The sequence below is a fragment of the Mytilus californianus genome, unplaced genomic scaffold (genome assembly GCF_021869535.1).
Source record: "Mytilus californianus isolate M0D057914Y unplaced genomic scaffold, xbMytCali1.0.p SCAF_29, whole genome shotgun sequence".
In the NCBI taxonomy this organism is placed as follows: Eukaryota; Metazoa; Mollusca; class Bivalvia; order Mytilida; family Mytilidae; genus Mytilus; species Mytilus californianus.
In genome coordinates this window covers 407501-422534 of record NW_026262678.1, presented here as the reverse complement: position 1 = coordinate 422534, position 15034 = coordinate 407501, and the positions used below count along the sequence as shown (strand labels likewise).

The following is a 15034-nucleotide window of genomic DNA, read 5'->3' as shown; positions in this document are numbered from 1 at the left end:
TCTTGTGATTATCAACTAAAATTTTAATAACTTTTCATGTATAATTTCATGTTCATTACAATAAAAATTATAGATGTGTTGCTCAGTCGGCTAAATAGTAAAGATTTTTTCTTCTCCACTTCGTCAAAATCCCCTGCGACGTAAAATGTTGACTCCTTTTTTTACTCATAATTTTGTATAATAAATATAAAAATATTATTTCTGTCCTTATATAGTACTTTATCAACGTATTTGTACGGCCATTTCGTTAAGCGGGTACTTGGTGTATCGAATCTTAAAAGTATGTTCACAATCAAATAAAACTTGTATACATGATAATACATGAACGCGATGTTCATGATTTATTATACATTTGTATATACAAACTAAATTTAAACAAATTATCAACTCAGATTTTAATTCCTTTTCATATATAATTCCATTTTCATTAAAATGAAAAAAAAATATAAAATGTTCGTACATGTATTAAAATAATAAAATGGTAATTATTATTATGTTCATACTTATTATTTTTTTTATTTATTTTTTATTGGTATTTTAATCATTATTCAAAACAAAATAAAAAAATGTTCACTTAAGACAGTCATAAGAGCGTCATAGGTATGATTATCTTAGGACAGCTTTGATTTACATTCTATGACTTATCATATGATGGTCATAAGATGGTCATAAAACTTGTCCTAAGATAAATCTTATGACATATCTTGGGATACTTTCGAAAACCAGGCCCCTGAAGTAAAAAAGGTGGATATTGTCCTCTATCTTAAAATATACACAGAGGATAAGCACGACAAGGTCGATTCTTTGAAGGGGTTTTCAATTTATACAATAGTGATTTGCAATTGTCGGACGATTGAAGTGTTATACTAATTGGGTGGTGTTTATATTGGTTGTTGGAATATCGGGGCAACAATACAGAAACGAATTCACGGGATAAGTGATATTGGTATTATGCTTACTATTGTACGTAAATTGAAATATTACCTGTTGTGATTTTAATTTACTGTTCTCGTGGATTGCCTGCAAATGAATAAATGGTTAGGTGTTGAAAATCTGTGACTTTTTTTCCAATATGTGTATATGAATAGACGCAGACGATGGACTTATGTTGTGCCTTACACCACTGTCCTATGCTAGGGGAGGACTGAACGCTTGCAAAACTTGTTTAAGTTTCATGTGGACCCTGGCTGAAATGGCTGCATTTTCACCTCAAAATTTACTCTGAGGACAGACAAACCTGCGCATCTGGAAATGTTTTAAGGCATAGCATGCCCTAGATAAATAAACTTCTAATGCATTGTATGTTTTAGAAAATTTAAAACTTAACTGGATTTAGTAGTGCACTTTTTTTCGTCCCTGCAGAAGATGATAAAATTAACAAACAGTTGAGTTTCACTTGATATGGTCCACTCAGGTACACAGTTTAAATCACCAATTATTGTCAGGTATCTATTGTCCATCTATTGTCCATGTCAATCAAAACAGTTCACTTCAATTATTACCTGTGGGGAAGTTCTCAAACCTCTTTCCCAACTTTGTTTATTTTGGCACCTTCTGGTGGAATGAAAAAAAGTGCACTGCAAAATCCGGTTTAGTTTTTAATTTTCTAAAACATAAAATATATTTGAATTTTATTTATCTAGGGCATGCTATGCCTTCAAACTTTTCCAGATGCACAGGTTTGTCTGTACTCAGAGTAAATTTTGAGGTGAAAATGCAGCCATTTTAGACGAAGGGTCCACGTGAACCTTAACACTGCCGCATTCTGTATGTGACTGTCCCGAGTCAGGAGCCTGTCATTCAGTGGTTGTCGTTTGTTGCTGTATGTCATATTTGTGTTTCGTTTATCTATTGTTTTGTACATAAATCTTTGAATTGTTTTAGATATGTCATTTCTGGACCTTTTATAGCTTGCTTTCCGTACTGAGTTTTGCTCATTGTTGGAGGCCGTACGGTGATATATAGTTCCGTATCAACTTTACTAATAACTATTTCTAGGCATCTCAATAAATACTAAATACTATATATAGCCGATAGCCCAGCAATACTGGTGGACCCCATATTTTATCAATTTAAATATAATTGATAAACACAATATACATAAAGCATGAGTAGCAATGCACAATAAATTCACTTTCATTAAAGAGATCAATAGAATAATTAGCAAATTGTGTTCAAAAATATTTTGCTCTGTCATCAACGATCCCGCCGGCCAGGAAAAACCAACAAAAACGAGTCACCTCGGTCAAACTCCATTTAAACTGCAGTCAAAAGACTACATTTTAAATAAAGTGGAAAATGTGGGAAACCTGTGTCCAAACCCAAATGCTCGGAAGACCGTCTCGAGAGTTATACTTGGACTGTATATAAAGTAAATATACTATCTATATGTAATAAGTAATAACTTAAGTTACTCTTTAGTAAAATATCTAATTCCTACTAAATACAAATTATAATAACAATACAATTAAAAATGAACTTTATTTCACTGTTGTCCAGTCTGATGCTTGGCTAGAAGTGACCAACAAGGGAAAATATTCCCGCTAAATATCAATATCACGTGATATGTATATATACGTGTACATACGAAGTACCCGTATAAATAGTATTCACTAGTACCGTTATTACAGTAATTTCCCAGTATATACTATCGAACCATTGGAAATTATAATTACTTCTACGTTATTTGGTAATGCTACCGCATCTTCTTATCATCCTATTAGGTAGAGGATTTTCAAGATGGTGAAATGGGTATTATAGTTAAAACTTACGCTATGTGCATGGTCTTAATACAATATAAAGTTTGCTTTTTCTAATATAACTGCAGTAAACTAAAGTGAATATCGAAGTCTGATGTTGTAATCTAAATAAACATTAGAAGACAGCAACCCACCGACACAAATATCCAGAAAAACAAATCTAACAAGCCCTAATTCGCCACGAGTCCATAAAATGGCGGAAGACACCAAAGACTCGTTTAAGTCAATATAAGGTGTGAATAGATGTTATTGAGATAGTAAAAAAAAACTACATTAACGCAAAATTATCGAAATATCAATAAAATAATTATACAGTTATAATAAAAAAAAATAAAAGTAGAAGTATAAAAAGTGACATAATAAAAAAAATCTTGACAATATGTGTTACGACAACCACTGCCAAAGTTTCACTAGCATATGATAGGATAAAACTTATACTTAATAAATAAAAAAATCAGTCCTATATTTCTCGCATCTGGTTGTAAACACTTTGTAAAAGAGAACCGCCAGTTTCGATGTGCGGTATATGTTAAAACTCGTCCATTTCTGTCTGAATGAGGACGATAAATTCGATGCCTCGTGTACATGTACTTTAATAAAGGAGAAGTCATTGGGTGGCATGTTTGAGGCAACATGTCTGACCTCACCACAAAGCTCCATCATTTCAGTGAAAAACGAATCCAGGTTCTCACTGGTAGTTGCTCATTTAAGGCAGAGTTGTCTTTCATACCATACTGCATTTACTTATTTGATTCATCTGATTTATAGGTTCGTCAGAATTATGTCCCTTAATATATAAATTTCACTGTTTTTCTTATATTAACCGCAGATAATACGTTTGCTTACTTTATGCAGTTTTTGCAATTGTTTGAAAAAACATACTTGACCTCTTTATTGGTTTTTTTTTTTTTTTTAATTTAAACAAATAATGAAACCCGTGATAACCAGTATAAATAAAAATGTATACACGATGTATATCGATCATAAAAACATTAATATTTACGATGTCTAATGGAAAAAAAGGAATGTATAAAAAGACTTAAAGCACAGAAGATACAGTGTCATAATCGGACAGTGTTTTATAACGTGAATCGGTCCAGTTTTTTTTTCGAGTGCAGACCTGGTTTACCGGCGCTAATTTTTCACATATAATATCAAAAAAATTAATGATCAACTTATTCTTTAACAAACGACGCACATTTTTCCCATATTTCACCTCAAATTTAGCCTTTTATATTGTCAAGGTTATTTCGAGAACTACAGTATTACGCCTGGGTTTAAAAAAAAACAAAACAAAAAACAAACAAACTTGTACGGGTTTTGTAAAGAAATTAAAGAATGTATTCGGTGGGTCCGTGTTGTGTCCATTTGTTTTTCGTTTTGAATTTATCAAAAAACAAAAAACGAAAGTGTTTTCATTTTTCATTTTTCGTTTTTGATTTCACAAAACAAAACACGAAAAACGAAAGTGTTTTCATTTTTCATTGATATATATTTAAAGAAACACAATTAACACGACGGATGCAACTATTATAACATAGAGCCCCTGAATTTTACATCTGTTCTAATTGCAATTTGAGTTAGCAATCAATATGAATAAAAGCAGACGCGTGGGCTACATCAGTTAGACAGCAATCCAACGATACAAACAAGTCAAACGATATCAAGAGGTAAACTTATTTTTTTTTTATAAAACAATAATGAAACAGGCCCTTTCCTCTTAAGCAAAATTAAAAGTTTTTCTTATAGAGGAGTATGAGAAGAGAAAGCATATATAAACTAGATGTGTCGGAACCACACGAATGGCCTCGCTCGCAAAAAAAGCTTGAAGCCATTTTTAGGAGTTGAAATTTGAGAACGAAAGTCAGTATAACTGTTATTTTCATGAAATATTCAAAGTCCAAATCCGTAATGTCGTCACAAAAAAAGCGTAGCGCAACCAAAAGTAAAACTCGATCTGTAACTAATCATAGTAGACTCACATACTAACACTCAGCTCGATATGTGAAGGCGTTCAGAAAAAAAGTATAACTGCTCGTTGCGGATAATACTATATGGCCTCGACCTGAGTCGGCGGGGCCATAAAACACCTTATTCTGTGTGTATCTCATAGAAACAAGACAAGGGAACGAACAAACAAACAAATGCAGAAACTGTAATAAAAAGTGATGGTTAAGAGAACCAAAGGTGAAGTGGTATACATGCACACATTAGATGCATAATGGACCGTTCCTGCAACGGTTAACTCAACCATTTATAACGTGTCCGCAATATATGTTTTTTTTTTAATGTGCTATGCATATTATATTTTAGATCCGTTTGCCATGTTTGCGTGGATAAATCCAACTGCGATTTTGTTTTAAGCATACCACTCAAGTACACGAAACAACAATTATTTACATTTCAATATTTTATTGTCACTAAACTCTTGATGACAAAACATTAAACTAGGGTAATAATAATAACAATAACAAAATTAAAAACAATATAGCAATAACAATGATATCGACTAGAATATAACTACGAGTATAAGCAAAAGTCAATACCGTTTGATGTGAGATGATTTGTTTCATCTTTAATTTATCATCATTCCAAAAGTTCGATTTTCTGTTAACAATTTATGATGTAATGCGTCATTTGCCCTCCCAATTGTCAATATAACTTATGTTTAATATTTCAATTCCAAAAAACTGCTCAATCGTAACCCAAAATGTTTTCTATATTCAAGATTTATAGAATTATTCAATTAATGCATTTTTAAAAATTTGCTATGTGCAATAAAATAAGCAAAGTTTTCTTAAAAAAATAACTAAATGCAGGAAGAAAACAAGTTCTAAATTCGTTAGAAGCATGTTTTATATGTACAAATGCAAGTATATACATATAATATATTACACATTAAAACATTTTCTCCGTATGAATGTGCATCATTTATATTGTTGATACTTCAAAGGGTTATATACATGATATTTTTAAACCAGCTCTAAAAATATACATATCACATTCAAAATTTGTATTTATTTTTTAGGGTAGACAAACAATAAAATTACAAAGAAAGAGATTTAACAATAAAGTAATGGAGAACTAGGACGCCTGACCTTAGAATTTAAATTGTATGTGACTTTGTCATAGTTTAATTAAATTAAAAAGAGCTGGCAACTTGCCTCCGATATCTGATAACCTGTGTTTTATTACATATGTCAGTAACATTTAACCATTTTTGTAACGTTAACTAAGTATTTCAAGATATAACCTAGTACCAGTTAAAGGCCAAATACTGTATACAGTCTGAAAATTGACTACGGTTTTACTTATTGGTGTATTATAAATGCACCTCGGGTAGAAATAGTTGTTTTCCATATTAGATTCTAATTAATCTTTTCGACTTTCAATTTCAATTTTAGAAATATTATCTACATCGTGATTTAGTCAAATATATCTTTACGACTTGAGTATAATAGTTATTTTCAAATTTGTTGTTGTTTTCCCATTAGGTTATGATAGTGTTTATTTAGACTATGGTACTAGTATATGATCTGTATATGTCTTCTGTCAATTACTACAACTGTATAGTAAGGTGAACCAGACACGCGAATTGATGTTTCCAACTATATAAATGCCTCCTCGTGTATTTTAGCGACATGAAATTCTAATACTTGATTCGTATTTACAGATTGACGAATCCATTATCTCATCTGCCTTTATCCTTGTTTTTTCTATTTAAGTTGAAACAATCGGTCAGTAAATATTGTGCAAAAGTTTGTGTTCTTTGTTTCTTCTTGTGCCTTATAAATCTGTGCTCTTCATTCTGTAAACGAAATTAAAATTTTGTAATTGTTTTTAAAGTTTTTTTTATCACATTTATATTTGTTTTAAATATAGCATTGACTGTTTTTTTAGACAGTAATTGATTTGTGTATTGCTGGATTTCTGCCCTAGATAATTGCTTGGAAGCATTTTAACTTTTGTTAATATTGTCTTCATCTGTAATATTGATTTCTATTTTTAATAATTTGATATAAAGGTAGTCTTTGAATCCCGATTTATTTATTAGTTGTTATAGGCTTTGCAAGTAACTGCGAGTACTCATAGATCTGTACTTTGTGTATTAATTTCCTGATCTGGGTTTTTTTCTGCAACTGATTTTTACAGGGTTGAAAGCTCACAATCATGTTTAACCCCGCTATATACTTTATGTGCCTGTTCTAACTCAGGAGCCTGTAGTGCAGTGATTGTCGTCGGTTCATGTCTGTTATATTTGTTTTTCGTAAATTGTTTTTGTTAATAAATTATGCCGTAAATTATAACTTTGTACATTTGTTTCATCATAACTTTGGTGCATAGCTGGCATATTGACAACCATACCACATCTCCTTATTTTTATATGACATATCCTGAACATGCATGAAATAGTTGCCATTGGACGTTTAGAAATAAGTAACTAATATCAATTTTAACTCGTGTAAAATAAGGTGACAATCAATTGATATTTATAATTGCTTTTTTGGGGTGGGGGTGTTTGGGACAGGAGAATTTTGAGTACGAATATGCTGGCCTGGTAAAAACTGGAAAAAATAAGAATGCATAGCGACAGATTTTAAAATGAATTATAGTTAATCCGTTAAACTAATCCTCCTACCCACTGCCCTCCCCAGAATATCAAATGGTCGTCCCCTTACTGTTCCATAATATGAAACCATCAATTTCTTTTTTTGTGTGCACTTTTTCATAGGATATTTTCATCATTTGTTTTTAGTTGTACGGTAATATCTGATGGGATTCGATAGAACTACAATTAAGCAGACGTTTGAACTGATGTTTTAAAGGAAATATTTATCTTCATCCATCTTAATATCGTCACTACAGGAATGTCCTACATAGGCTGTCATACATGTACCACAAAAACGTTTATCACACAGCTCACATTCAACTTTATCTGCATTCATAAACGACGCCAGGTTTGTTATGTGCCTTTACCTAGGTCCAATCTACCCATTTAAAAGGGAGAGATAAAAGAGAAACAGAAGACATTTCAAATGCAAAAAAAATTGGACCTCTTCTGGCCAACTACCGAAGAATGAAAGAATAGGCCTCTGGTTTCATAGCGACACATTTTGATTTCTTTTGTTCATGCTTGTACAAAATCAGTCTACCGGGAGTTACGAACATTTCGTATACATTTTCACAGACAATTGCTGTTTTGTGTTGGTGTTGCATTGGTTTTCAAATTAAGTGGCGGCTTAAAAAATAGTATACATTGTGTAAGTACATATCATATTCACATAATCAAGTGCATGTAGTACCTCTGTTTCTTTTTTATCACTCTTTTTACTTTTCACCACTTCTGTAAATGGGGTGATTTCTTCAGAGTTAACTGTATAGTGAAATTAAGCATCATATTTTTATATGTATTATACCTTCTATTTAATTTTTTTTTTTCATTTACGGTAATCAAAACATATATAATATATTGATCGTTTTACTTTTCGAGAATCAAAAAATTAACAATTAGTTAAAAATATTCAAACCGTTTGTCCAACTCATTACGTAAGTGCCCTTCAGTAACAATATCATTAGTTTGCCATTTTTTTCACGTCTTTGGTGAAAGTTATGATATATAGAGAGAATCTGTAAAGACTGAATATTTTCATCAAAGTAAGATCTACAAGCAAGTAAGTTTAGCAGCAAACGCATAATTGTTGACTTTCTTTGACAGAAAATATAGTAAAGACAAAACATTATAAGATTGAAAAAATATCATCAAAGCAGCACCAAAATGCGAGGCTAGGATAAACAAAATAAAATCAATATCTATCAATATTAATTGGTCATAATGATTAAAATTATAAATTGAGTCCCTACCCGTACCACCTATATCATAGTGTAAACTAATTTGTATTCTTGGTGTTTGCCTTTTGCATCTTGAAACTGAAACAAATAGACACACACGCTGTCATGAAACCATAATTGGTTTAGATAAAATAACCTTCTTCTTTATCATGTTTATATTAATCATCTAGAACATACACTGTAAAAAAGGAGTTTAGAGATAGAACACTTTGAGCACATGTTTAGATCTAAACATGTTTAGGATTATGTTAAACGTGATATTCCTCTAAACATGTTTAGGGTTAGAACACAAGACACTTGAAGTTAGATATAACTATAAGCTAAACATGACATGAGCCTAAACATGTTTAGGTTTAGAACACAACAAACAATAGGAAGCACTGTTGGCGCGTGCGCAAATAATCATGCGTTTTAAATTTTGAAATTCCGGGATGCAGAAGATCAGCAATCCATGCCATGGAAGGTTCAAAAAGCGACAACGGAACTGTCAGATAAGTATTATCTATTATAATTGTCAATAACAATGTAATTAGGTGAAACTAGAGAGTGTCCTTACAGGAAATTTCAAACACCACAAGGTTCTTTACAATATCGACAAAAAGGGGGAGGCATACTATTTTAAATTTGTTTTACATCTACACATCTGAATTCACGTTTTTTTGTTAATTATTTATAAAAGGAATCGCAAACAAACGTTATGCTAATTATATTTAAAGAAATATTATTAAAATTGAGGTATTTTATACATGATACTTTGTGGATTGTGTTAATCTGTTTCAGGTTGCGACTGCTTGCACATCTAAAGATTCCAATGTAATGTTAGACACCGACAGTAGATTTTGGAGTTACTGTATGGTCTTTGAAGACTGATTGGATGACTCTTGTCACAGTAGTATTTACCACGAGTACTCAAGCACAAATATACCCGATAAACATGTTTAAAATGGGAACATGACGGAGGCTAAACATGTTTAGTATTGGAACATGACGGAGTTTAAGCATGTTCAGGAAAGAAACACCTAGAGGTTAAACATGTTCTAGAGGATTAAATATGTTTAGGGTTAAACATGTTCTTATGAGACAGTATTATGATGTTCTAAACCTAAACATATATACAAAGTAGAACATGTTTAAGGTTAAACATGTGCTCAAGTGAGAACAAAATTCGCGTTTAGGATTATGTTTAGACTCTAAACACCATTTTTACAGTGTATGCGACCAATTATTTGTTTTAGTTTTACATCCATAAACCGTATTTTGACTTAAATCAAAGTATCCGTTTTTTAAGAAATGGGTCTTGTCACATACATGTAATTTGCTTTTCCGAAATGTTAGTTTTCTGTCATTTAATTGTAAAGTGCTTATTCTGTTTTACAAACCAATATAGTTATGAAATACTAGTAGCTACATGACACTAAAAATATCAAGTATTTGACTGTTTTTGTGTACAAATATAGCCATACTTACCTCCAGGTTGCATTTCTCCCTTTATCGTTTTGCGCTCTGATACATACACATAAAAGAAGAGCAAGCAGACTATACACAGTATTACCAATGATATAAATACACCAATGACGGTACCCAAGAATTCCAAACTATATTCAGAATTTCCTTTCACTGAAAGTAAATGAATTGTAAATGCAATAAAGAGGATTTATGGAACGAGAACTGACGAATAATGTTTGACAAAAAAAAATGTTATCGATTGATTTCTTATCTTCACATTGTATGTAAATAGGAAGTGATAATGGACGGACAGGCGCGGGCAACAGATTGACAACTATAGAACCACCGATAAGTTAGCTGGTCCCTCAAAATAATAACAAATATTTTTTTCTTCTTTACAACCGTAAATTGTGTGACTGATTAACAACGAAACAAACAGATTTGGGAAAAACAAATATCTGACCATGACGATGATTTCCACAGTTGCCACAATGAATTGTTTTTCAAGGTTTGTAAGAAGGTTTTGGTCGGACCTTCAGATGTATGATATCAAAGATAACTTATACAAAAACATATTACCACTGCAATCTTGAAGGAATTTGGTTGCAATATCTATAGAATATAAATCTCCGAACATGCACACAACTGTCAGGTTACCACCACAGATGTCAACAGAGGAATGCGATGTGATGTTTATTATTCCATGATAGAACCGGTTTTCCTGGTAAAGTGATTCTTGTTGGTTTGTTGTCAGCACACCGTTCTGCAATGAAACATGACACAAAAACCCTATAGTATAATTACTTAGAACATTTATCTATTCTGGCATAATTAATGTTTATATTCTCTGGGGTCCCAAGTCAGGAGCCCCTGGCCTTTGCTAGTATTGTATGATTTTTAATTTTAATTTCTTGTGTATATTTCTGATTTTAGTATGAAGTCCATTATCACTGATCTAGTATACATGTTTGTTAAGGGGCCAGCTGAAGCAAGCCTCCGGGTGTGGGAGTTTCTCGCTGCATTAAAGATCCATTGGTAACCTTCGGCTGTTGTCTGCTCTTTGATCGGGTTGTTGTCTCTTTGACACATTCCCCATTTCCATTCTCAATTGTATTTGAAATCATAAGTGAATTAAAATATCTTGATTACGGTTTCACTGTCTTCCATTACTAATATTATAATAAAAAAAAAAACATTTATTTGAACTTTAAATAACTGTAATAGGAATTAAGAAAAAAAACTGTTTGTAACTTCAACTTGTTGAAAACATAAAGTACAACGTTGATGTAAGTCGTTACCTTCTTTTCGTATCATGCGATTTCTTTTTGCAGCATTTTCATGGAAAAGCCATTTACCAGCATCAAGTTGCTGAAGGAATCGCATAGAAATGATTCTAGAACACTTCACGAGTGTTTAAATATGAAAAATTCAAAAAAAGAAACATCGAAAAAGTTGTATTTTTCAATACCAGAAATTGAAAAGTCCTTGTAAATCAGAAACAATTACGGTGTTATACGCGTCACAAATTCGGAACTTAATATTTTACAAAAATATGCGACTTTGGAAATTAAATAATGCCGTCCTTTAGAAAATAGTTGTTAAAGTTTTAATCTCAATATTGTTTGAAGCACATTGAGCTAAATCAAAGCACATGTAGAATTCTGTAACACCAAAGCCTGAACTAAAAACACAAAGGAAACCATCTTGAAATGACCTTGACATCGACCAATCAGATCTCTAGTTTTATTTCATAAAATAACAATAACAACAACTTGATTTGACAAGCATGAAGGCCATTTACGAGATAAACGGAATAACATTAACAAGAATACAAATGAGCATACATTTAATTAAGATGATTTAAATAATCACAATCATCTCGGACAAAAACGAATAAAATGATTAATAATAATTTTCTTTCTATCATCAGAATTCTCCAAATTTAAAAGGTACGTACATTTCGTCTTCTAATTCATGTAATTTGAAATTGCCGCCAACTTATCTGATTATTAATAGACTACTGACGTATTTAATACGCATCGACGACAAACAATATTCCTACGACTTTTGCCATTTGGGAAATGTAAACGACTCGTCTTTAGAGATTTCGGCGATTAAATATTTCATACAATTGTTCTTTGACATCTTAACCAACAGCACAGGGGATAATAATCTACATAAGGATTTCTATCGAGCACTACTTTCTATGTGCAACTTCAAAACTTTCGGGTGGTTCGACGATCATTTAAGGTTTTTCTGGTCATATTTTTTGTACTCCAGAATAAAAAGTATGAAAAAAGTGTTCAATTAGTTATAAATAACATAATAGCCAGCCAGATAATAACAGTGGCACATATTTCAGCATTTATTGGGTAGAACACAAATCTAATAGGGTGCTCGCATAAAGCAGCTTAACTGCTTAATAAAACAGCTTCCCATTTAGTTGACATTAACAGCAATAATTTGGTCATAGGTGAAGAGTTCTCTCATTGGCAATCATACAACATGTACCACTATTTCTTATTTTTGTAAGTCTCGATCAATTATTTCAAATAGCAATACATAATTAGTTCCTTTAACTTGTATTTATTGTTTTGATACTTACATTAAACTTGGTTGTGCAGTTTGGTACTGGGAAAAACCTATCGAGATTCAAATGTACAGAAATATTTCTACCAGTTATTATCCATGACGAGTTCTTGTTTTGTGGCAAACCTTTACAGTAACAAAAAAAATTAAAGGAATAATAATGAAAATATATCTAAGGTGAAAATATAGGTCATGAATATATATCCATAATCATTACGTAGAATAGTTATATCAATAGTTTTGATGTACCTGTGTATCAAAATGCACAGACTTCGAACGAAACATACCACAGCTACATTTGTAGTTAAGCTTTCATGTAACCTAGTAATACGATGCACATAAATGTATATTTCCCCATTTATATTATTAGTTTTACTTTATTACAATAAGGTGTTCACATGGATTCAAAGGTTTCCTAGACTAAAATGATTTCATTTGTAACGTGACCAGGTTTTCACCTTATCGATAATCTCAATAGTATAATTAATTGCGACATTTAGTTAGTTATTTATTTCTTTGATACATGTAATTTCAGGTTCCCTTCTGTATGCTTGCGTATCCAATGAAAAACGTAAAGTATGAAATTCTTACATAAAAATGGTGTACTTCTCAAACAAAATTGAAGCATTATATTAGCTTATGGCATAATTGTTAATGTATTTCACACCTTACTGTTACTGTTATCATATTACATTTTATAGTCCAAACATTACAAGCTTTTTATAAAAGCGTTTAAAGCTCTTTAGATACAGTATTAATACAAGCAGCATTCGCCAAAGTTTGTTACAATGACTCAAGTTATACTACCTGTTCGGTGAAAAAGACTGGTTGAAGGATTTTTTTACTTAATTTCTGGTTATCTAGACATATCAAATAAACATTCTTGGATGGAAATTTCACTCGTCCGCTCAAGCGACGGATAAAATGAACGGTCGTATTCATAAAGCATAACAGTTATTATGCTTACACATGAAATTTGAACTGTTTATCTTCAAAACTGCTTCGTACGAATAAACATCTGACAAACACGTGTATGACGTATTGAAATCAGATTCAGTGGCATTTTTTATTATGAGAGAGAAACCATCAGTCACTTCATTTCCTGTATATTTGTCTGGATAAAATGAGAGGCCTTGATGAAGAATAACATCAGATTGCTTCATCCATGTAGTTTTTCTTAAACCTACTGCTGATGTATTGCAGAACAATGTCACATTACTTCCAAAAATACATGTCGTAGGAAGGTCTTCTATCGTCCAGTATAATACTGAAAAAAATTATGGTAAATGTTAACTTATTGCTATAACTTAGATATATAAAAAAAATATGTTTAGCAAAGTACCAAGTACGCCTTCTATGTTATAATAATGCTCTCTATGAATAACAGGCAGATTGTGAGAAAAGCTTTCAACGATAGACATTGACGAACTCCGCCGTCATTGGCAACAAGTTAACAGAAATAAAAGTATGAATTTATTTTCGCAAGAACAGAAATAAAACGATTGGCATTCGTATATATTTTAGTGTAATCCATATCTAAAATTCTATTTACTAATAAGTATAATTTATTTTTTATAGTTATACATTTGTCCACACATTCGCTATTTCATTTTCTTGTCCAGGGTATCGCGATGGGTTTTTTTCCAGTAAGATGGCTTATTTCATTGTGACATGAAAAAAATACTACCACGATAAACTTGAAGTTAGTGTTAAACACGTAAAATTATCAACAAAGTAAATTAGTGATTGCTCCAAATTTTAGGGATACTGCTTACCTTTATTGGTTGGATCTGCAGACGCCACAGTAAATACACAATGCAGGAATATCAATATCAGATTCATTTGAGTACGACTCTCTTGCAAGTGATGGCACATGATTAAGAAATACCAATTTCCATACAATATGAGACGATCGTCAGTTTGAAATGTAACCTGAAATGTAATATGAACTAAAACAGTTATCTTGTATCAGAAAGTAATAACATAAAATAAGGAGATGTCAGTGGTATGATTGTTAGTGAGACAACTATCCACCAGAGACCAAATGATATAGATTTTAGCAACAACAGGTCACCGTAGGGCCTTCAATAATGAACAAACCCCATTCCGCATAATAAAATGTAAAAGGACCCGAAATGCTACAACCTGATTGTCCGGGGCAAATGTAAGTAGGCGTCGGACAAATAGAATCAACAACTTAGTTTTCCGACGGGCCAAGTGAAAATCATCAAATGATAACTAATTCCCTTTATTAAGGTCTTTCCTTTCTTAATGGAAAGACCTTACTGTATTTCGTTTGTTTATTAAGGTCTTTCCTTTCTTAATGGAAAGACCTTACTGTATTTCGTTTGTTTATTATTATTATTATTATTCTTTTTCCTCCGCCGTTT

General features: G+C 31.8%; 1 protein-coding gene across 4 annotated transcripts in view; it reads right to left on the bottom strand.

The window, feature by feature from the left end:
- Positions 1-5963: 5963 nt before the first annotated feature.
- Positions 5964-15034, bottom strand: part of LOC127732845 (uncharacterized) — a 25893-nt gene continuing 16822 nt past the window's right edge. The window contains exons 2-8 of one of the 4 annotated variants that reach the window (XM_052242024.1): positions 14420-14576; positions 13612-13911; positions 12661-12770; positions 10635-10818; positions 10077-10226; positions 8054-8133; positions 5964-6567 (exon numbers count right to left, since the gene is read on the bottom strand). In XM_052242024.1, the coding sequence (XP_052097984.1) occupies positions 6451-6567; positions 8054-8133; positions 10077-10226; positions 10635-10818; positions 12661-12770; positions 13612-13911; positions 14420-14519 (1041 nt within the window). In that variant the 5' untranslated portion in view covers positions 14520-14576 and the 3' untranslated portion in view covers positions 5964-6450. The other 3 variants (XM_052242025.1, XM_052242026.1, XM_052242023.1) reach the window with 3 other exon arrangements.